The sequence below is a fragment of the Amblyraja radiata genome, chromosome 22, assembly GCF_010909765.2.
Source record: "Amblyraja radiata isolate CabotCenter1 chromosome 22, sAmbRad1.1.pri, whole genome shotgun sequence".
NCBI lineage: Eukaryota > Metazoa > Chordata > Chondrichthyes > Rajiformes > Rajidae > Amblyraja > Amblyraja radiata.
In genome coordinates this window covers 43,191,313-43,216,332 of record NC_045977.1, presented here as the reverse complement: position 1 = coordinate 43,216,332, position 25,020 = coordinate 43,191,313, and the positions used below count along the sequence as shown (strand labels likewise).

The window sequence follows — 25,020 nt, the reverse complement described above, 5'->3', positions numbered from 1 at the left end:
TTATTTTGGCTATACACTATGATCTATACTACTTAAAATACAGGATATGATATAATAGGAATATTACATTAAAAAATGGAAAATATCCTGGAAGTTAGGAGACATTCAGTTTCACTACTGAGTGCTGTATTTACAGAAACACCCATGTATATTGTGTGTGTGCATGTATATGTGTATATATATAGGCCAACATCAGCAACCAGAGGAATATGCACAAAGCATATAATATGGCTCAAAGGTTCCTGAAGAGTTGCAGCCTGCTATTTGATGAGTATTTAATTGTTTACGTAATAATTTCAGATACACTGTTATTTTTGTGATTCTGTTTGTCAGGGGGGACAGTTCAAACAGTCCTGTCTCATTGTATGTTATAGTCATGGTGCTGTACAGCATAGAGACAGGCCCTTCACCCCTCCTTGTCAATGCTGACCAAGTTGACATATTGGGCTAGTCCCATTTACCTGTATTTGACCCATAGTCCTCTAAACCTTGCTATCCATTTGGCTGTCCAAATGTCTTTTAAATGTTGTTCCTAAATCAGAGCAAAAACTTGTTTGGGTCTGTGTACTTATTATTTTTTCTTTTGCAGCATGGCAAAGTCATTCAATGAAAACTTCATAGCAATCGGCACTTTCTCTGGTGAGGCAGCCAAGCTTCTGTGTTCATGGGATTACAACATAACGAATGAGAAAACCGTGCAGCTGAAGAAAAGGAGCCTCAGCACACAGTTAAAGGTGTGCATGTTCTCCACACAGTCCCAAAGTGTGTGACAGCTGGAAACATAACGTCACAATATGTGTGACAGGTGGAATAAAAACTTCAGTAGCCATTGTCATTAAATTACATGGATTGGCAAAGTGATTTACTGTTTTTTTCTGAAAACCCGTGTTTTTAATGTCATTTTAATAACAATTAATGCAGTTTGAAAAATGTCACAATCTTTCGATGATACAATTTGATGCAAATAATGCATCTTCTGAATATGATAGGTTAATATGAGAGTAACAGCAGCATGGATTAGTGTCCAAACCATTACATGAATACTGGATTCAGCTTGCTGTTTATACTGGTCTAAAGGCACTCCTCAATTTCAGGTGCCCTGATTATTTAGTTCAGATTGTTTTCCTTAAAAAATTCTGCAGTACCAAACAACATGGATGGGTTCATGTTAGTAGCAAAATGGTCCACTGCAAAGCAGTAAGGCCAAGGAGGAATTAAAAGAAAGAAAAGAAACAAAGAATTATGACCTTTTAGCTCCAAAGTGTTCCCAGAAACAAACCATTTCCCCTGGATTTGGCCTGCTGTTCGTTATTCCCTCTTAAGCATTGATTTGGTTTTGCCATCTAACAGCATCAGATGTTTGATCTCCATTGAGAGAAAGGTGAATGGGACACCCCATTTGTGGGAATACCTGATCCTGGTTTGTCTGTGGAATTCCCTGCCTCAGAGGGCGGTGGAGGCAGGTTCTCTGGATGCTTTCAAGAGAGAGATAGACAGGGCTCTTAAAAATAGCAGTCAGGGGATATGGGGAGAAGGCAGGAACGGGGTACTGATTGGGGATGATCAGCCATGATCACATTGAATGGCGGTGCTGGCTCGAACGGCCGAATGGCGTACTCCTGCACCTATTGTCTATTGGTTTGTCAAACCGGAAGAATAATCATTTCTGTAGGAAGGAACTGCAGATGCTGGTTTAAACTGAAGATAGACACAAATTGCTAGAGTAACTCAGGCAGCATCTCTGGAGAGAAGGATTGGGTAATGTTTTGGGTCGGGACCCTTCTTCAGACTGACAGTCAGAGGAGAGGGAGACACGGAGATAAGGAAGGGTAAGGTGTGAAAACGAGACATCAAAAGAGAAACCATTGCCAAACACTTTAACTCCCCCTTGCATTCCCACACTGACCTTTCTGTCCTGGGCCTTCTCCATTGTCAGAGTGAGGCCCAGCGCAAATTGGAGGAACAGCATCTCATATTTCGCTTGGGCAGTTTACACCCCAGCAATATGAATATTGACTTCTCTAACTTCAAGTAATCCTTGTTTTCCCTCTCTCTCCATCCCTCCCCCTTCCCAGTTCGCTGACCAGTCTGACTGTCCCCGATTACATTTTATCTCTGTTTGCTATGTTGTCACCTTCTCCCAGGTGATCTAATCTACATTTCCCTTTAACTGCATCTCTTTCGATGTCTAATTTTCACACCTTACCTTTCCTTATCTCTGTGTCTCCCACTCCCCTCACTCTCAGTATGAAGAAGGGTCTCGACCCGAAAGGTGCTGCCTGTCCTGCCGAGTTACTCCAGCATTTTGTGTCCATCTTCAGTTTAAACCAGCATCTGCAGTTCCTTCCTACAGAAATCATCATTCTTCCGTTTTGACAAACCTTTGACAAATCTTCAGAATGACGATTTCATTGGCTGCATTATTAATGATGAAGTGCGTGATCAAACAAAATATGGAACATGAAATGCTGGTATTTACCCAATCTTTTTATGCCCTCTTCCCTACATATTGATGCGTTAATATATACAACTAAAATGTCTTCAGGGAAGTTGAGCAATTGTTCGTAAATATGATGGAATTTTAAAATATACTAGACCAAGTGCAGACCTGTTGGATCTGCTCCCACAATGTACCCACTCCCTACCCGTAGCCCCCAATTGCACTCGCCCTGCGTGTTGCAACAATTCGCCCTCCCCCTCCTGTGAGGTTAAAAGTTCAGAGTGTTTCCATCGAACCATTGTGATGTCATCAGTTGAAGCTGGTTGTTTTAATAGACAATAGGTGCAGGAGTAGGCCATTTGGCCCTTCGAGCCGAATTCAAAGTATTTTGATTATTTTAAACGTTAATCAGAAATAAGTTGAGAAATAAAGCATAAAATGTTCAGTGAATGTGACTTTGCCTGGAGGGGAAAAATGTGAATCAGAATATGTAAAAATGTTTCCATCGAACCATTGTGACGTTATCAGTTGAAGCTGGTCGTTTTAATTTCAAAGTCTTTTGACTTTTAATCAATAATGAGTCGAGAATAAGTCGAGAAATAAAGCATAAAATGTTCAGATAAGTTGACCCGGCCTCGAGGGGAAATATGTCAATCGGAATATGTAAAAATATTATCGTTACTGCGTAGTGTTTTTGCGAAGATGTAAAGACAACCACACACACACACACACACACACACACACACACACACACACACACACACACACACACACACACACACACACACACATATATATATACACACGTACAAGATCAGACTTTTAATATGTATATGATGAGGATGAGTACCTCTGCATCATTCTTGTAGTTAAAAGACTGCACTATCTTCTGCAGGAAATGCTATCGCACAAGATGCGTTACAAGAGACAACTAACGCGAAACCAGAGGATTGTAAGATATTTCATTCACCTGATGGCTTGGATTATTTCGTTAGGTACAACGTACGCCTGCTGTTTTGGAGTTTATTCCTATTCTGTTTCTAATTTTCAGGTATGTACTTTCACTTTGTTCCCAGCAATATTCATTACCCAATATGAAGGCCTCTACACTACTTACTGCGACGTGATCTTTACTGTATAAAGATCTTTTTGTTAATCCTGGCTAAATTGGACCAGCTAGGACTTCAAAATGGAGTTAAGTTTCAGGGTTGCTGGGAGATTTGGTCAAATTGGAGTTACTCTCTGCAGAGCTGGGACAAGCTGCGGAGAGGTGCCAGAGTGTCTAGAGCTTAGATACAATTTGCAAGCAAAGAATGGAAAGCCTTGCAAACCCTGTTAATCTGGTACAACATGCATAGAATGGATTGGATGGCAGCAAACCAGACATACACCTTGTAAATAGTTGTAAATAATGTTGCAGAGTCTGACTTTGCTAAGTGTTGATTGGATGGGATGTTGAGCCTAGTCTGAGTTTACTGTTAATCAGAGTAAATGTTTCCAAGTTGACTTCATCTCAAAGTCCGTTGTGAATATAATGTATTGAACTGTTGTATTATTGGGTTAGGGAAATGCCTGTTATGTATGGGGTTAATCGATATCTGTAATTGGGTGTATTAAGAGACCACCCCCGCGGTGGGATAGGTACAGTGTGATCTGTGATGCGCTTTTGGTAATATAAAATGTAGTTGATTCAAGTGTTTGATTCAGTGTTTTTACTGAAACTAGACTGGGGGAAGCTTAGTAACGAGCAATTATCATTTTTATTTCATTTCTTGTCGCCATTCCTTGTCTGGTTGTTTCACAGTAGAAGGTAGTTGAAAGTTAGTCTATTACCAGAGTTATCACAAAGGTACTGTACATTCAGCTCACAATATATGTAAGAAAGAACCGCAAATGCTGGTTTAAATCAAAGATAAGTCTGAAGAAGGGTTTCGACTCGAAACGTCACCCATTCCTCCTCTCCACAGATGCTACCTGCCCCACTGAGTTACTCCAGTATTTTTTGTGTCTATCTTCAGCTTTCACAGGTTTGTTTATTAATATAAAAACAATTCTTCTTCTTCTTATCGAGTCCACATACAAGATTAGAAGTTGTTCAGCCAGAGCTGAACGCACTTCTTGGCATCTACATACACTGGTGTCTGTCCTGCACTTCTTGTGCATGGTAGTGGAAAGATTGGTGGAAACAGGGCCGCGACAGACAATTCATTAGACTACAGTGATAATTTAATTCATCCAACAAACAAAACTTTATATTATTAAGGTATAATGTAATTTAATCCATGGAATTCCTCTGAATTATTATCTCTTGCACTAACCATTATTCTCATTATCCTGTTTCTGTACAGTATTATATCGGCAAGTGGAATAGGCGATTTGCATAAAATAATTACCAGACCCATTCTGGAGACACATGACTGATAATCCTCACTTTTTCTTCTGCTTTAGAGTCTCTGGTATTACCTGTACAGAGCTAGTAGTACCGTCTGCCTAGAGTATTTAGGAGATCATGTACAGTTTCAATTATGGCTAAATTGGTTAATCGAAAAAATGGATGTTGGGGAACAAATTGTTGCAACGGAGCAAAAAGCTGCAGAATATCCCTTGCAACCAGAGGTTTCATTGGCAGGTAGAACAGGAAAGAGCCATTCACCTAGATTATGGAAAGTGAGTATCTTCAAAAATATATATAACCAGTTATTTTGTTCTTAGAGAGCTTATGGCAAATTATTTCAAATATTTGATGTTTCTTCGATCTAACACCAGTGAATGATCATGAAGATGCGTGTTTTATTTTGAAGATTCCTTTTGAAGATCTGAGATATGGGTTTTAATCAATCTCGAGATAGTCTTAAAAATCTAGTGCAATTTTATGAATCACTAACTCTGATAGGAATGCCTTGTGATATTGCTTATGGTGTGAGGAAGGCATTTTAAAGGGGAGGTGAGGTGCATGCCATTCCAGGAGCGTGCTGCCAGGGGAGGTGGTGGAATCAAATACATTTACTATGTATAAGAGGCATTTAGAGGGCAGCTGAATGGTCAATGCATAGAAGGATGTGGATACAATGGAGTGTGGATGGGGAAAATGGTCAGCATGGACATGTGGGCCGAAGGGCCCATTTTGGTGGTGTGTGACTACCTACATGTGCGGAGAAGACTTTATTTATGAGGTGGACTTTTATTATAAAATTTGAAATCGAGTAGCATATTCTTTGCTACAATTCATGTAATTGTTATTTGGAATAAGATAAGCGATTTGAATCAGACAATTTTCCAAAAGCAAATTCAATAGGTTTTAAATGATTTAAAAATATTCTGGATCAAAACCTTATTGTTTTGGTTTTAAACAACAAGAGATGCTCTGTCTAGCAGAATAAAATGCATGGCAGATGACGTTTAATGTGGATAAATGTGAGGTTATCCACTTTGGTATCAAAAACAGGAAGGCAAATTACTATCTAAATGGTGTCAAGTTGGGAAAAGGGGAAGTACAACAGGATCTGGAGGTCCTTGTCCATCATTCTATGAAAGTAAGCATGCAGGTACAGCAGGCAGTGAAGAAAGCGAATGGCATGTTGGCCTTTATAACAAGAGGAGTCGAGTATAGGAGCAAAGAGGTCCTTCTGTAGTTGTGCAGAGCCCTAGTGAGACCACACCTGGAGTATTGTGTGCAGTTTTGGTCCCCTAATTTGAGGAAGGACATTCTTGCTATTGAGGGAGTGCAGCGTAGGTTTACAAGGTTAATTCCCGGGATGGTGGGACTGTTATATGCTGAGAGAATGGAGCGGCTGGGCTTGTACACTCTGGAGCTTAGAAGGATGAGAGGGAGTCTTATTGAAACATGTAAGATTGTTAAGGGTTTGGACACGCTAGAGGCAGGAAACATGTTCCCGATGTTGGGGGAGTCTTAGAACCAGGGGCCACAGTTTAAGAATAAGGGGTAAGCCATTTAGAATGGAGATGAGGAAACATTTCTTCTCACAGAGAGTTGTGAGTCTGTTGAATTCTCTGCCTCAGACGGCGGTGGAGGCAGGTTCTCTGGATGTTTTCAAGAGAGAGCTAGATAGGGCTCTTAAAGATAGCAGAGTCAGGGGGTATGGGGAGAAGGCAGGAACGGGGTACTGATTGGGGATTAGCAGCCATGATCACATTGAATGGCGGTGTTGGCTCGAAGGGCTGAATGGCCTACTCCTGCACCTATTGTCTATTGTCAAAAATATTTTATAATAGATATCTTCTATATCTTTAACTGAAGTGAATTCATAAATGATAAAGTCATTGTATTAGATAAATGTGATTATTTTGGGAAGGGCCCTAAGAAAATTCACATGAAGAGTTGTGAGTTGTCATTAAGTCCTTTATTTCTCTCTGCAACTTAAAATATAGTTTTTCCAGATCTTATTAACCCGCCATTTAGTTACATTTAGTTTGGTGATGGTTGCTGAGAGGACGTTGCTATCACAGAGACTTTCCTGGCCATGGATGTGTTGTGCTTGAGGTGTTGTTGCCATTGTTTCCCGCATACTCTGACTGAACTACACGAGGTGCACTCACATTGAAAATAAGCTGGCGATGCCGTGAGAACCAGCTAGAAATTTAGTGATCATTCTTCGTATGTAAGATTAAATGCTAAAGAATGGATCTTAGGATGTAAAAAAATGCAAAGTTGCAACACAGTTGTTTCCCCAGTATATTTTAATTTCCCGGCAAGGGTGAAGATGGGCGAGTGGGGGAATTAAAGATTTAATACCTGGCTAATGGGAAATTCTGCTGAGTCAGTCAATAAGTCAGATTGTTCTGGGGATTATGGTTTGGGTATGGAATAAAAGGCCGATACCCTCAGCCATTATCAGAAGCAGAGCAAATGGGAATTATTCAACTTGGATGCAAGCAAGACAAGAAAGAGATCTCAAACGGAACATTCTTGTTCCATTCCCTTCACTGGGTCGTGTCTGACCCTCTGCCTCCTACATGTATGGGAGCCTGTAAAACACTCTGACTGCGTCGGATTAACCATGATATCAGCTGGTGGGAAGATGATGTCCAGATTGCTGCAGCTTTACACTTTGGCCGATCAACTGGGAGCAAACCTGTGAATTGCAGAATGCCTGAACCCCATTGAAAAAATATAAAAACAGCAAACGTCATCTTGGTTTAGTGTCTGTCGTAGGAAAGGAAAAAGGAACTGAGCTGACTTTTGTTGTGCTGGATGGAACTGTTTCCCATTGCAGTGTGATCTGTGCATGAAGAATGAGAAGGTGGGCTGGTGTACATAAACCCTGAGGTGTTCACAACAATACATAATGTATAGGACTATAATAGTCTAAACATGTTTAGAATACTAAATAAAATGATTTTATTTATATATTTGACAGGTTATTGAAAAAAATCTAATGGAGGAAGACTTGCAGAAACAAGCAATAACATTGATCTTGCCTTGTCTGGTAGCAAGCATTAATCTATTCGTACCCTTATTCTTCTCTTTCCTCGGTCTGATGGAAAGATTCAAATATCCATGGCATGAGATCTATGTCCTTATTATAAGGTACTTTTACTTCAATTCAAACTTGGGAAATAAAAACAAAACTATTGAGGTTCTTGTGAAATTTTGCAAATGCTTTAAAGCAATCAAATTTGTACATTAAAATGACAAACAAAAATTGAAAATGCTAGAAATATTCTGTGGATCAGACAGCAGCTATGGAGACAGACATAGTCAACACATGGCTGGCACGGTGGCACAGCAGTGGAGTTGCTGCCATACAGCACCAGTGACCCGGGTTCGATCCTGACTACGGGTGCTGTCTGTACGGAGTTTGTACCTGCTCCCCGTGACCTGTGTGGGTTTTCCCCAGGTACTCCAGTTTCCTCCCATACAGCAAAGACAAACAAATTTGTAGGGTTTAGTAAAATTGTAGATTGTTCCCAGTGTGTGTGTAGGATAGTGTTAGTGTGCATGGATCACTGGTCAGAACAGACTCAGTGGGCCGAAGGGCCTGTTTCCATGCTGAATCTCTGAATCAAACTAAATTAAACTAAATAAGATCTGGAAAAACTATATTTTAAGTTGCAGAGAGAAGGATGGAGAGACCAAGTTAAGGTCTGTTATCGGATAGAAGTTACATTTTCTTGGGCAACATTAACTTTGGAGCTGGATGTTGGTCAAAGAACAGAAGTAGAAGAACGTGTCTCCTCAAATCATTCCACTTCTCACCACTTTTCCACGTAATGTCAGGAGGTGCAACACCAGCCCTTCTCCGGCCTTTCCTCCATCGAGGGACCCAATCCAAGCATTCAGTGCACACTAGGTGGATTCCTTGTGTGGGAAGAAGATTGGTGAAATCTTTGCAGAACTTGGCCACACGGTTTACAAGGGACTGTGATGTTAATGCCTTATTGCTTTAGTTCTCCATCCCATTCCCATACTGATTCCTCACTGTTTGGCCTCCCATGCTGTTACAAAGATGTTCAATGTAAGCTGAGGAACAGCACCAAATCTTCCCATCGGGCCATTTTGCAACTTTAGGGACTCAACATTGAGTTCAGCAGTTTCAGCTCCTCTCCCTGACTTACAGACATATCCCGTACATAGGAGGGAGTGTGTGGGAGAATGGCGGGATGATGAGTGTGGATTTGACAGCTGTTGTGGGGACACAGGCATTTTCTGCCGGGTGGAAATGGGGCATTCCCTCATGCTTTCTCCCCCCCCCCACCAGCCCTTGGGGCTCGACAGTGGGGGACGGGTGGAGCCGAGCAGAACTGGGGGCACTGGGCAGACTCACTCCTCACTCAGAATCAGTGAGGCCAACTATCCCTCTCACTGCTCGCTCTCCTGTCACAGTGTTACTGTGATCCTCTCCTCTCCTCTCCCACACATTGTTGTACATTCCCGACTTACAAACGGTTCTCAGGCGCAGGACCCTGTTGTAATCCGGGGACTGCCCGTATGTTACTGGGTTGCAGTTCAGATACTTTAGGGGAGCCATTCTCCTTGGGTCTCTGGCATCAGATGCTGCAGGTGTATCAGCAGGTACCTGTGTGCAGCTCCACACTTTCTCCTGAACAGAAGAATTTGAATCAGAGGTTGAGGTACTATTGTATGAAGTGAGGTTGACGAGTCTCGGTCTGAAACATCATCTGTCCATTCGCTCCAAAGATGCCGCCTGACCTGCTGAGTTCCTGCAGCATTTTGTTTATTGTGTTAAGTAAACGTATCAAATTGTGATTATTAACTTCTTCCCAAACAGAAATGTGTTGCTGAAAATGTCAATGATTGGAGTTCTGTCTTACTACTGGCTGGTGACAATAGCAAATAATATGGAGGTGAGTTCCACATTAACCAATCCAATTCACATCCAGCCATTATTCTGTTGATTCAATGTTTCATATTTGGACTTGCCTATGATACATGATGCCTGTGAAAAATGTATTGTGAGTGTGACGTTTTGTTTCATCCTCAGTGTTGGGAGACATTTGTGGGTCAAGAACTCTACCGACTCGTCGTGACGGATTTCATCTTCTCTTTGTTCAGTTCCTTCTTCGGGGAATTCATTCGAAGGTAGGTCTTAATGTTTGAGAAACAGTGTTAGGCTTCACATAGTGATTATTTCAAACAATTTGATTGTTATTTGAAAGATGGACAATAGACAACAGGGGCAGGAGTAGGCCATTCGGCCCTTCGAGCCAGCACTGTCATTCAATGTGATCATGGCTGATCATCCCCAATCAGTACCACGTTCCTGCCTTCTCCCCATATCCCTATCTCTTTCAAGAGAGCGCCCTATCTAGCTCTCTCTTGAAAGCATCCAGAGAACCGGCCTCCACCGCCCTCTGAGGCAGAGAATTCCACAGACTCACCACTCTCTGTGAGAAAAAGTGTTTCCTCGTCTCTGTTCTAAATGGCTTACTCCTTATTCTTAAACTGTGGCCCCTGGTTCTGGACACCCCCAACATCGGGACAAGGCCCAGTGCTGGCCAAGAACCTGATGAAGATTTATCCCCCAACAGCCCCCCTCACCTGCCCGTCCCCCCTACCCCCAATTGCCCCCCCGCCCCAAATGCATAAAGGTTGATAAATCCACACGACTGGTTGAGATCTTTTCCAGGTTGCTGTGGGAAGGAAGGGAGGAGATGGCTGGGGCCCTTATGGAGATTATTACATTGATGTTGTCTGCAGATGTTGTGCCTGACGAGAGCCAATATTTTCCTGTCGTTGAAGAAGAACAGCTGGTATAAGCCCAGTAACGTGGTGGTTGGGAAATTATTGGAGAGGGATGCCATTCGGCTACATTTGGAGAGGCTGCTGGTGTTTTTGCCAGCCCCTCTCTATTAATGGAAGCTCTGCTTTCTGTGTAATGTTCTCCAGTCCAAGCAGCTCCTGCCATTATTTTGTTCCCAGTGACATCCTAGTTCACCTGATCTGGCATTGAAAGCATCAACCGCATGCTCAATAAAGCCCCTGTCCCGAGTTACTCACGAATTCTCCCGAGTTTTCCCCTTGATTCAAACTGGGAGAATTACAGTAATAGCCAGCCGTAGGTACTCGGGGCTTTTTTTTACTCGTGGACATTTTCCAACATGCTGAAAAAACGTCCCGACTTACCTGATGCCCCGAGTACCTACGGCTGGCATTACGAGCCGCTACGAAATATCTACGGATGCCTACGGACTCGCTACGGATGCCTAAGGACTCGCTACGAACATTCTCCGAGTTTGAATCGAGGGGAAAACTGGGGATAATTTGTGAGTTACAAGCTTTATCTTGCCCATTTCATTAGCTTGTTTCCTGTATTTTTATTTATTCAGAATGCAGGTTTACCACAGTTAATTACTGCTCTGGTTCCACCTTTACTGAATCAGTCAAATGAGAGCTGGGATTATTCATTTGCTGAATAGGGAAGATTTAATAGACTTATAAAACACTGTTGAGGCAAAATATTTACAAATTAGAAGGATAAAATTATTATTCTATATGAACTACATGAACTTGATTGTCAAGTTGTCGGCATTCAGTGACCACTTTGCTGCAGTGATCTCTGTGTGCTGCTACACAAAAATGCTGGAGAAACTCAGCGGGTGCAGCAGCATCTGTGGAGCGAAGGAAATAGGTAACGTTTCGGGCCGAAACCCTTCTTAGTCCCCCTATCAGTCTGAAGAAGGGTTTCAGCCCGAAACGTTACCTATTTCCTTTGCTCCATAGATGCTGCTGCACCCGCTGGGTTTCTCCAGCACTTTTGTGTACCTTCGATTTTCCAGCATCTGCAGTTCCTTCTTGAAAACTCTGTGTGCTGCTGTCTGTTTCACAAGTTGTTTCATGAACCTGACATTTATTTTGCACTGTCCTTTCAGCAGAATGGCTAGCATTCCACATTGTAATATTGTGGCCAACTTTGGAACTTTCTTCCCAGATATTTAGTGTAGCAAGGAACTGCAGCTACTGGTTTAAACAAAAAGCTGGAGTAACTCAGTGAGACAGGCAGCATCTCTGTACTGCCTGTCTGTCCCGCTGAGTTACTGCAGCTTTTAGTGTCCATTCTCAGATATTTACTTGGGTTCGGACCAACGCTATTTCAGGGCTCCCTGAATTACCCTTTTAATCCTTTTCCTTACTTCATTAAGAAAATTCATCCGTGTTTATAATATAGTAGGCACGTATTCAATATTTTACTGGTAATGTTTAAAATAATATAGAATTATCTAACAGTCAATGTTTCCCATGGAATACCAGCAATTTAACTTGATTTTAAATTGGTTACAGCGTCATAGGAACACATTGCTGCCCAAAGCTCGGAAAGCCAGAATTTGACATTGCAAGGAATGTGTTATCGTTAATCTATGCACAAACACTTGGGTGGTGAGTGAATTTAGATAAAATTAATCTTAAAAATGCATAGATTAGATGCTTACTTTGTTCTACACTTACCAATGTTCCTCATTTATTTTTTTGTTTAGGATTGGAATATACTTTGCACCTCTTTTACCAGCAATACAAATTATTAAGTTTTGCATTACGTTTCATGTTAAGAAGGTATGGTAAATAGTTCCATTGTTCCAATTGACCAAGTTTCAGAACTTCTACTGCATTGTGTGTCTCTGGACATTTACAGCTTCAGTAATTTTGTACAATCCAGTTAAACTATACGTTATCTTGAAGTTGTGAATATGTTTACATCTTCTCATTTGAGATATTATAAAGATGCTAAATTATTGCTAATTGGATTTTAAGTGTGTCGAATAAGTCATTGGTTAATGGTATATTATGTGGTCTGTGGTAGCATCTGCATCAATTATTAAATGTTACATGTATATCGGAACTAAAACGGATGTGTTTCTAGTGAATGTGTTTACTACGGCGTTGAGAGGCATTGCTGATGAAAGTTTATGACCTTGTGTTCAGGTGAGCCTGATGATGAATTGTCAGCCACCACGCATGGCTTGGCAGGCTAGCCACATGACCACAATCTTCATCTTACTCCTGTTCTTCCCTGCCTTCATTGGGGTTCTTTGCCTGATAGGTGTGATTGTGTGGAAGTAAGTTGCATCTTTTTTTCATAATGTCGCAAGATTACCACTATCGATATACTTTGTGGAGGTTTGTTGTGCGCAATGAATAGTTTGCATTTAAAGGTCTAGAAAGGATATAATGTTTTGTAATATTTGTCCAGTAACATACATACATTTGACTTAAAAATAAACTATTTTAGTACAGACAAAACATTTTCCAGTCCATGCCCCGCCACATAATTCTAGTTCCATCAATAATAAGTTCATACGTTCAGGCCATAAGGAATACCCAGAAGCAGAATAATGTGTGCAGCATTAAACTAGATGTCACTGAATGTCAGTGAGTGGGGAGAACACTAGCAAGGAACACTGTTAGACATTTCTCCATTTCCGTTCAGTAACCACTAAAGAGTCAACAGGACATTTTTATTCTTCCAAAAATTTCCGTTACGTTTGGTTCTCACTCCATTCTCATTGGAGCTGCTTTAAATAGAGAGAAGATCAAATGACAATTGTAAAGTCATACAGCATAGAAATAGGCCCTTCGGCCCAACTCGACCATGCTGTCAATTTGTCCCATCTAAGCTAGTCCCATTTGCCCATGTTTGGTCCATATCCATCTTAACATTTCCAATCCATGTACTTGTCCAAATGTCCTGTAAATGGGTAGAGGGAGGGGAGTGAGAAGCATTGGATTACTGTTATGCACAGCCAGTCTGTGCTTTTATATTCTGTGATTCGTGGAACAAATGTCTTGTTTCTGTCTTGTGTATCCTGTGTGATTCTGCATCATTATAGAAACATAGAAACATAGAAAATAGGTGCAGGAGTAGAGGCCATTCGGCCCTTCGAGCCTGTACCGCCATTCGATATGATCATGGCTGATCATCCAACTCAGTATCCCGTACCTGCCTTCTCTCCATACCCCCTGATCCCTTTAGCCACAAGGGCCACATCTAACTCCCTCTTAAATATAGCCAATGAACTGTGGCCTCAACTACCTTCTGTGGCAGAGAGTTCTAGAGATTCACCACTCTCTGTGTGAAAAATGTTTTTCTCATCTCAGTCCTAAAGGATTTCCCCCTTATCCTTAAACTGTGACCCCCTTGTCCTGGAAATTATGTTTCTATTTAAAATTTCCAGCATTTACATTTTGTGTTTTCTTTTAATTTACTTTATATAAATGTTGCATTTATTGAATCCATAATCACTACACCTCCTCTCAATGCATAGTATGCACCATGTAGTGTAAATCCAGCTACAGTTGGTACCAAGGCCCTTCCTACTTATTACCATGGATCTGGGAATAAGGTGTCAATGGTGTTAATTTCAATGCATGATAAAATCACATTTATCAGGGGTGAAAACTGCATGTGTCTGTTATATCTGCTGTACAATGCGGCAGCCTCCCCTCTGATGGGGCATCAGGTGTGAACCAGGCAACTTCGGCACTGCCAATGGAGTCATCAACTCCAACAGTCACCTCTGGATATTGAGTTGAACTGTATGAAATGCCATCCGTACACAAGTACTGACAAGCACCATTGGCCTCTATACTTTGATGGCAAATTATGGGCCAATTGATGCATCTTATTATTGCATAATATGATCAGTTGGATGAGGTTTCCCTTCTGATCCATGATGCATGTTCTGAAGACTGACATAAAAGGGTTCAAAATAATTTAGAATTAACATCTTATGTAACAAACATAATTCATTATATTATACTTGAGTATTATAGATTTGAGTTAAAATACACATTAGTTGCGAAGTATAATGAGGCAATCTCAAATGTGTATTGTGCCCAAATGGGCTCTCCCACAGTTATCATTACTGTGCTCTCTCCCACAGTTATCATTACTGTGCTCTCTCCCACCACGTGTCATCATTACTGTGCTCTCTCCCACCGCGTGTCATCATTGCTGTGCTCTCTCCCACCGCGTGTCATCATTACTGTGCTCTCTCCCATCGCGTGTCATCATTGCTGTGCTCTCTCCCATCGCGTGTCATCATTACTGTGCTCTCTCCCACCACGTGTCATCATTACTGTGCTCTCTCCCACAGTTATCATTACTGTGCTCTCTCCCACCGCGTGTCATCATTGCTGTGCTCTCTCCCATCACGTGTCATCATTACTGTGCTCTCTCCCACCACGTGTCATCATTACTGTGCTCTCTCCCACTGCGTGTCATCATCGCTATGTTTGCTGTGCTACTAATTGTACATCTTGAACTATTTTCTTCAGACTGAGACCCTCTAAGTTCTGTGGGCCGTTCAGAGGATTAACCATTGCCTATAGTACAGTCTCTCATTTTATTAATGAGAAGATGACCCGACTGGAGTGGCTCTCATGGGTCTACAAAAACATGCTTCTGAGCCCACTATTCTACTTCACCCTATCCATCATTGTGTTGTAAGTATACATCCTACGATAACATAATTCAGTGATAAATTTTCTCTTGAATCTCATAAGACTTTATGCCAAAAGGTACATTTGATATTGTTAATTGATATCAAATCATCAAAGCAAATTATTGGATTAAAAATCAAACAGTTATAGGCACTGAAACTCTGAAATAAAAGGAAATTGCATTTGCTGGAAACATTCAACGGGTTAGGAAGCCCTTGTGGAAAGTGAAACAAAGTTAATGTTTTTATTTGAAAATATGTTAATATTTTAACCAAGGTTATTGAGTCATTCCAATGCAAAATTTGATTTAGGGTCAGTGGGGAAAGATTTAATAGGAACCGGAGGATCAACTTTTTCACATAGAGTGTGGTGAGTGTATGACTCTGCCGCTAGAGGAGATAGTTGACACAGATACTGCAACAAAAGTCTTATTTTACTCGTGCTGACATTAAATTGAAAACATGTGCTGAACCTTAAATTATGTGTGGGAAGGAACTGCAGATGCTGGTTTAAACTGAAGAGAGACACAAAAAGCAGGAGTAACTCAGTGGGTCAGAGCGCTGCGTGACCTGCTGAGTTACTCCAGCTTTTTGTGTCCATCTTTGGGATACAAATTAGCTGGGTATTGCCCAGTGTTTGCTTGTATCCACTATGTGCACATCACATCCGGTACCACGGCAACAAATTTCACCCAACCTAATCAGAAAGAATAATTATTGGATTATAGTCATATCATTTGTATGCCGTTCTGTGTTAAAGAATACGCTGCTATTCTGCATTTCATTTTGAGATATTGGTCTCAGGCCAGTACAATTGCAATACAAATGACAGGTGCCCACCCGAGGACAACGGCTCTCTGCTTTGTACCTGCACATGCAAATAACACTGCTTTTGTGGCCAGTTTTAATACCGTGGGAAGCCCATTGGATTATTGTCAATTTATTTGTACTGGAACTATTGTGCATAATATTTTCAAAAGTGCTTGCCGTTTCCTTTCTGGTGCAATACCACACGATTCATGTTTTTTTTGCAGTGTGCACTGTGTTCTGATTACTTTGTGACTTTTCATGTGTGCATGGCTGGACCCCTGAATTAACAACATACTTGGATGCAAAAGGATCACTAATATGGTGCCCCATTACACACCACTTGCAACCAACAGTGACTTTTAAACCACACCAAGGCATCACCCAGACACAAAACAGCTATATATGTATCATAAAAAACCCAAATTGAAGTAACAATGATGTATTTATCTTTTTCTCAAGTGCTTTTATCTACCTGTATTGGCAAATTATCGATGGGCGTAAAGTGATGGTGAAACTCTTACAAGGGCAAATTATCAATGTAAGTATGAGACTTTATTGCATTCACTTCTGTACATTTGCTTTCTAAACCATCATTTATAATTAAAATGTTCCACTGTTTTCATTACCAGTTAAGTATCTTTGTATTCGGCAGTATTGTAGTAATGTCAGAATATTTTCTTGATATGCAAGGGAAATAGATTCCAAACACATTAGGAAACCATGTGTCGAATCTCAGCATCTGTCTGATGGACTCAGCTGTGATTTAAACTATGTTCACTACTCTCCTAAAGGTGCTGGATTCCAGTGAGGTCAGTTTCCCCAGTACATGGTCATTTATACATGGCTATACAATGGCGGGAGGTATAAAGATGAGCCCTGTTCCAAAAATAACAGATGTGATGTCCAGCAGTGGTCATCAGATTGGTTCGGAGTAGTTGCCTGGCAGCTATGTTTCACATATCACAAGGGCCCAGACAAGTTCAATATTGCATTGTTAAACCATTTTTATTTACTTCAATGCTGACTGCAAATCAAACTTTGAGTCCTTCCAGTTACAATAATTTTCTGCTAAAATTGCCAATCTAACCATGTTTTAAAAATTCTATTTTCTCCCTCTTGACTGCTGCTGGGGTTAAATTAACTCATTCATTCTTATTTGATGTCACTTTCATTAGTGATGAATAATTTATTTGCAAATATTACACATAAAAAATCCACAATTGAATTAAGTAAAATTATTTAGAATACTGAATAGTTAAGGACTATAAAACTAGCACAATACAACTCTACACTGATATGACAAACAACAAATCTCAAATACTTAGCTTACTACCTTTTTAGTTTGCCTTACATTGAAAATATTGCTTGTGATTAGTGGAGAAGTATTCAGAAGAAGAAAGGAAGAGGAGGAGCCAGGGGGCTGAGGGAGAGCTGAGAAGGGGAGGAGACAGCGAGGGCTACCTGAAATTGGAGAAGTCAATGTTCATACCGCTGGGGTATAAACTGCCCAAGCGAAATATGAGGTGCTGCTCCTCCAATTTCCGGTGGTCCTCACTCTGGCCATGGAGGGGGCCCAGGAAAGAAAGGTCGGATTCGGAATGGGAGGGGGAGTTGAAGTGCTGAGCCACCGGGAGATCAGGTTGGTTATTGTGGACCGAGCGGAGGTGTTCAACGAAGCAATCGCCAAGCCTATGCTTGGTCTCACCGATGTAGATCAGCTGACATCTAGAGTAGCGGATGCAATAGATGAGGTTGGAGGAGGTGCAGGTGAACCTCTGTCGCACCTGGAATGACTGCTTGGGTCCTTGAATGGAGTCGAGGGGGGAGGTGAAGCGACAAGTGTAGCATTTCTTGCAAGGGAAAGTGCCCGGGGAGGGGGTGGTGCGGGTGGGAAGGGACGAATTAACCAGGGTGTTACGGAGGGAGTGATCTTTGCGGAAAGCAGACGGGTGGAGATGGGAAGATGTGGCCAGTGGTGGGGTCACATTGGAGGTTTATTTGTTGTATGTGACGGCTAGTAGGGTGGAAGGTGAGGACTAGGGGGACTCTGCCCTTGTTACGAGTGGGGGGATGGGGAGAGAGAGCAGTGTTACAGGGTATTGAGGAAACCCTGGTGAGAGCCTCATCTATAGTAGGGAAGGGGAACCCCCGTTCCCTGAAGAATGAGGACATCTCCGATGCCCTGGTGTGGAACACCTCATCCTGGGAGCAGATACGGCGTAGACGGAGGAATTGGGAGCAGGGGATGGAGTCCTTACAGGAAGCAGGGTGGGAAGAAGTGTAGTATAGATAGCCATGGGAGTCAGTGGGTTTATAGTGGATGTCGGTCAGAAGTCTATCACCTGCGATGGAGATAGTGAGGTCAAGAAATGGTAGGGAAGTGTCGGAAATGGTCCAGGTGTATTTGAGTGCAGGATGGAAGTTGGTGATGAAATGGATGAAGTCAGTGATTGGGCGTGGGTGCAGGAGGTAGTTCCAATGCAGTAGTTGATGTAGCGGAGGTAGAGGTCGGGGATGAGGCCCTGGTACATCTCGAACAAGGATTGTTCGACGTACCTTACAAAGAGGCAGGCATAGCTATGGTCCATACATGATAACTGTATTGGGATGACTATTCCCCAGCAGATCCTTCTGCAGTTGTACAGAGCCCTAGTGAGACCACACCTGGAGTATTGTGTGCAGTTTTGGTCCCCTAATTTGAGGAAGGACATTCTTGCTATTGAGGGAGTGCAGCATAGGTTTACAAGGTTAATTCCCGGGATGGCGGGACTGTCAAATGGTGAAAGAATGGAGCAGCTGGGCTTGTACACTCTAGAGTTTAGAAGGATGAGAGGGAATCTCATTGAAACATATAAGATTGTTAAGGGCTTGGACACGCTAGAGGCAGGAAACATGTTCCCGATGTTGGGGGAGTCCAGAACCAGGGGCCACAGTTTAAGAATAAGGAGTGAGCCATTTAGAACGGAGATGAGGAAACACTTTTTCTCACAGAGAGTGGTGAGTCTGTGGAATTCTCTGCCTCAGAGGGCGGTGGAGGCAGATACTCTGGATGCTTTCAAGAGAGAGCTAGATAGGGCTCTTAAAGATAGCAAAGTCAGGGGATATGGGGAGAAGGCAGGAACGGGGTACTGATTGGGGATGATCAGCCATGATCAGCTCAAAGGGCCAAATGGCCTACTCCTGCACCTATTTGCCTATTGTCTATTTAAAACCTTTTATTCAAAACCTCAATGCCTAGGAAAAAAAAGATATGTATTTGAAATTATTGTATGGATTTGGAATGGATCTGATGCTGCTTGACCTTGGTCATGGAGTCATACAGCACAAAAACAGGCCCTTCAGCCAAACTCATCCATGCTGACTATCTACGCCATCCCATTTGCCTGCATTAGGCCCATTTCCCTCTTAGCCTTTCCTATCCATGTACCTTTCCTAGGTATGTTACAAAACTTACCTTCAGCGGCGCTGCAGTTCTGCCACTGGCCGTGTGCGCGACTTTGGCGCCTTTGCTGTTTTCTCCTGCCTGTCCGAGATATATTTTCTCGGGCTGCTAGCTAATGCTGAAGAATTGTTCCAACTGCCGTTCTGTGAAAAATTTTTTTAAACCACGGGACAATTTCAGCGCTGGAGTAAAATAAAAATCCACTTCTAATGCCGACAACGGGACGGATCTCCCTTACGGGACAGCTAAAGGTAAGCCGTTTATTTTAACATATAAACGTGCTTCTTAGGATTACCTTAATCCCCATTTTACGTTGCGAAAAGGTGATTTAGGCCCCATACGAACCGGCAGTATTTTCCCTGCCGATATGTGGTTTAAATTCACCGCAACTGCAACGTTCCAATCGATCGCGTTCCACAAAATCCCACTCGCAAGATGATTAAAATGGCCATTAATTTACAGGAATTAAACACTAAATTCGTTCCATTTGGCCTATAAATTCATGACAATGAGATTTAAAAATCATGTTATATTGTGAATTCTTGTGTGGATGTTATTTGGACACTTAGGCTATTTAAAAATGTTAATCTTTTAAGAAATGAATAGATGTTTAGATCTAGTAATTGCATTTTATAATTAGCTACAATTAGGTAATTAACTAATTATATGCTTTAATTTCAGGTCATCCAAGTAAGATTGTTTCATATTTGTTTCAGAATGCTTCAATCTATAATATCTGAAAATGTCTTTCAGTTCTCTTAATTTTTAAGAAAGTTATGGGCTTTTGGCTGTCCTCGATCATAGCTTTTGTGTTAAGTCAATGGAAAAGCAATAGCGAACAAGATGCTAATTTCCGAGTATGAAAATGGCCATAACTTTAATACTGAAGATATGAAAGTGAATTAGGTGTCAAATTAAACTTCTTTTTATGCTTTATCTGATGGGATGAATTGCAGAATTGATTTTTAAAATCTCAAAATGTTGTAACATTGCTACCTTTCCATGTGTCTACTAAATACTGTTATAGGACCCATTATTTAATCTGGCTGCTCCTTCCATGTGCTCATAATCCTTTGAGTGAAAATGTCTATTTAATCCTTCCCCTCTCACCTGAAACCAATGTCGTCTGGTTCTTAATTCCTCTAACCCGGGTAAAAGATGCTGTACATTCACCCTATCTATTGTCTTCATGATTTTATATACCTATATAAGATCACCCCTTCGTCTCCTGTGCTCCAAGGAATACATGCTAGTTTGCCCAACCTCTCCCTATACCTCAGGGCCTCGAGTCCTGGCAACATCCTCGTAAATCTTCCCTTCCTATTGTAGGGTTTACTAAAACTGATCACAAAACTCCAAATGTGGTCTGACCAACATCTTGTACAACTGTAGATCGATCTACCCAATGGTTCCAACAGTTTCTTCCTTTATGTTGGTTTGGAGCATCTTCAGTGCACTAGTTTTCTTCAACCAGTGACTATGTGCTGCTGAGACGTAATATGTTGGTTGGTTAAAAGTGTTTTTCCTTTTAGGAAGGAAAAGACAAAGCATATTTGCTACACAAACTCACTGCCTTGAGAATAAAGGAAGTTAATGGAGGGATGGTGAAGTCAATAACATTTGCGAAAGAGGTGAGCCGCAATCTTTTAACTGTTGGTAATTTGGTTGACTGATCAAAACTCAGATTGTAGGAGCACAAATGAAATATATAATGATCTGATGGCATCCACCGACAAATTCATCTCTGGTAGATGGTAGGGGGCCAAAAGCTGCAGTAGAATTAAGCTTTTATTCTTGGTTATTGTGCATTGATGGCCAATAACACAAAGTATAGTTCTTGGCTCATAAGACAGTCAAGAGTGTTTGATTGTCACGTTGTGGACCAGAACAATGACATCCTTGCTTGTTGCAGCATTAAATACAACAACACACCAAACAAATACACAACAAATGATCAGATATTCTAGGTGAACTCACATAGGGCACCATTAGTATGTGTGTGTGGGGCACCATTAGTATGTGTGTGGGGCACCATTAGTGTGTGTGGGGAGGGGGGCACCCTTAGTGTGTGTGTGTGTGTGTGGGGGGCACCATAGAGTGTGGGGGGGGGGGCACCATAGTGTGTTGTGTGGGTTGGGGGGGGGGCACCATTAGTGTGTGTGGTGTGTTGTGTGTGTGTGTGTGGGTGGGGCGGTAACATAGTGTGTGTGTGTGGGACCAATAGTGACTGTGTGTGGGTGCACCACTTAGTGTGTGTGGGGAGGGGGGCACCCTTAGTGTGTGTGTGTGTGTGTGTGGGTGTGGGGGGGGGGGGCACCATTAGTGTGTGTGGGGGGGGGGGGGGGCACCATTAGTGCAAAGTCCATGGTGGTCTGTTGCCAAGCAAGTGCTGTGGTTGCAATTGTGCGGGTGGTTCATGAGCCTGATGATTGATCGGAAGAAGCTGTTCTGGAACATGTAGGTAACAGTTCTCGGGCTCCTCAACCCTATGGAGAGATAAGAGCATGGCCTGGGTGCTGTGTGTCTTTGATGATATTAGCTGCCTTCCTGTAGACACCTTGGATGGGATGGAATATTGTAGCAGGAGAATTGCCATAATAAAGTGCTTCACGTTTCACACTCCCATCTCTCTGCCTCTTCCCTGTGTAAATGATTGGTAAATTGTTTAAAATGCTGTGTAAATGTTGCTTTCAATTTGACTTCTTCATGTCTTAGTCATAGAGTCTTAAAGCGTGAAAGCATGCCCTTCACCCCAACTTGCCTGCACAGGCCAACATTCCCATCTACACGAGTTCCACCTGCCTGCGTTTTACCCATATCCCTCTAGATTAGATTAGATTAGATTCCTTTATTGTCATTCAGACCTTTCGGTCTGAACGAAATTATGTTTCTAAACCTGTCCTTTCCATGTACTTGTCTAAATGTTTCTCAAAAGTCGCAGTTGTACCTGCCTCAACTACCTTCCACAGCGGCTCGTTCCGTACACCCAGCACCCTTTGTGTGAATAAGTTATCCCTCAGGTTCCCAATAAATCTTTTCCCCCTCACCATAAAAGTATGTCCCCTGGTTCTCTATTCCCCTACTCTGGGCAAGAGACTCTTTCCTTTGGTCAGAAAGTCACAGATCATCTACCCAATCTATGTGGCCCAATAGAAATCAATAAAACTATAATAAATCTTGAACGATAATTTTCAGACTTTGCTGTTGATGAAACATTGTCTGGCATGAATATATATGAGCTCTGCCTTTGCATTTGGCTAACGTTGACTTTCTGAAGAAATAGAGACCTTGTCAGCAAATCTGCTTTTGAAACACATCAATATTTATGTCAATATCAATATCGATGTTGATATAAAAGACTGCAGGTGCTGGGATCTTGAGCAAAAAACAAAGTGCTGGAGGAACTTAGAGGGTGAGGCAGAATCAGTGGAGAGAATGGACAGACAATGTTTCCAGTCGGGAATCTTGTGGTTCCTGCTCTCCCTGTGCCCTCACCAGGACTCCAGTTCCTATACTTCCCTGAAACCTGAGGCGTTATTGTGTAACGTACTTTCAAAAAGGTGAATTAAAAGTTTGGTGAGGTATTAACAAAAGACAGTAACTGTGAATATGCTGGTCTGGCACCAGCCAAGTTGTGAGCTTGCTAGAGGTGACCGGTCTTCTCCATGCCACCCAGCGGTGGACTGAGCAGCTGATTCCCACCACACATCCTGGGCCAGATGAAGCCACACAAAGGGGGTGCAGGCAGATTGCCACTTGCCTAATATGCCTGCACCCTATTTAGTGAGCAGCCCGTTGTGTGGGCTATCCAGTTCCGCCCCACTGTACATGTCTTGTGGAGCAGCACGCAGAGAGTCGCCACGTTCCAGTGCCATCTTGCAACTTCCTCGTCTCTGAAACGTCCGATCTTGGCCCATGGAGATGTGCAGTCTCTTATTTCCTCACGTTATGGCCAGGGATCCTGGCGACACTGGATAGGTGAAGGAGGGTCGGCCTGGTCTCAACAAGACCACTTTGAAGCTGCTACAACTTGGCCGTTGGAGGGATGGAGAGTGGGAGGGGGGGTGGGGTGGTGCAAGGGTTACTTGAAGTTAGGGTTAGAGTTAACCCCCATTGCATCCCCCCCCCTCTCTCCAGCCCTCCTAATCTTCTTTTAACTTGAGATGTCCCAACATTTCCTTTGGTCAGAAAGTCACAGATCATTCTGTGCATTGATAACTATGGTGGCCACTGCCCCCTGGAGGACAGCAATAAAACTTGCAGTACAATATGCTGCCATTGTTAGCTTCAGAACCACCGGTACAACTTTGCCCCATTAGCCCACTTTGCCCCCATTCTTGGGGGTAATCTGGGCCCCTCGATACATCCTATCTGGCAAATTCCCACCTCCCTCCACCAGGTCATTATTCACAGAAATTACAGGGAACTGTGCAGATTTCAACTGTTGTGGCAGCTGTCTGTCAACCCCTTCCTCCCTTTTATCCGTGCTCATGTTCACACGCTCGTCCCCAAGTCAGGATAAGTAGTGGTGCACCAGCTCACATCTGTGCACACCCATCTATCTGCTCACATCTGTGCACATACACCAGTTCACACCTATTCACACCGGTTGTGATTTAAGCAAGTCCAACAATGCAATAAAGAAATCACAAGTCTGCTTTACGGATCCAAAAACAAATGCAACATTTGAAAATATGATCAATATCTTCAATACATTTTTCCATTCAAATATGTGTTTTGAAGTTTATTGTTGTATGCAGGATTATGATGAGGTATGGGTATAGTGAACATTTATGAAGCCAATCGCCTTGTATGTGTAGTCCACACACACTGTGCTTAATTGTATGAAGTTTGTCATCTTTGTACACCTTTTGAGAATGAGGTCTAGCAATTGCACGAGTGTGCTGAGGTTCAGTTCACCTCAACCACTCGCACAGGAAGTTGTATGCTCAGCCACGTCTGACATTATTGCTCCCTGTGTCATCGTTGGGCACCTTGGAGACATCACGCTCTGATTACTCTTGCAGCAAATCTATTAGCTCTCTCTTACATTCCTCTGGGGCCTCCAGCCTTGGGAGCAGACCTTGTTATTTATTTACCACTGAACAGCCTATTTAACATTTTCAAATCCTTGACTATCTTGAGACAAGAGGCAAACACAGCTGACTCATACGTTATTTAATTCTTTCTATGATTCCCTCGATATTGTCCTGTCTCACATCAATGTCCTTCACCCCTCAGACCCACGTTTGCTTCAGTTTTTAAATTCTCCATCCTTTACAAATCTCTCCACCATCTATCCATGTAATTGCTTCCATTCCGAATCTCTCCAAGAAATCTGCCTGCTTCCAATTCTGTTGTCTGCTCATCATTGTATTCAATCGTTCCCCAGCCGCTGCCTTGCTTTAACTGC

At 42.2% G+C, this 25,020-nt stretch overlaps 1 protein-coding gene across 2 annotated transcripts in view; it reads left to right on the top strand.

Annotated features, from left to right (window-relative positions):
- The window catches only part of tmc5 (transmembrane channel like 5), a 62,531-nt gene that overhangs the window by 29,104 nt on the left and 8,407 nt on the right, over window positions 1–25,020 (top strand). For both annotated transcript variants that reach the window (XM_033041216.1, XM_033041215.1), the window contains exons 11-21: window positions 590–734; window positions 3,336–3,491; window positions 7,819–7,988; window positions 9,691–9,766; window positions 9,904–10,001; window positions 12,201–12,296; window positions 12,395–12,470; window positions 12,840–12,973; window positions 15,192–15,359; window positions 16,625–16,703; window positions 21,140–21,238. In XM_033041216.1, the coding sequence (XP_032897107.1) occupies window positions 590–734; window positions 3,336–3,491; window positions 7,819–7,988; window positions 9,691–9,766; window positions 9,904–10,001; window positions 12,201–12,296; window positions 12,395–12,470; window positions 12,840–12,973; window positions 15,192–15,359; window positions 16,625–16,703; window positions 21,140–21,238 (1,297 nt within the window). The remainder of the gene's footprint in view (window positions 1–589; window positions 735–3,335; window positions 3,492–7,818; window positions 7,989–9,690; window positions 9,767–9,903; window positions 10,002–12,200; window positions 12,297–12,394; window positions 12,471–12,839; window positions 12,974–15,191; window positions 15,360–16,624; window positions 16,704–21,139; window positions 21,239–25,020) is intronic.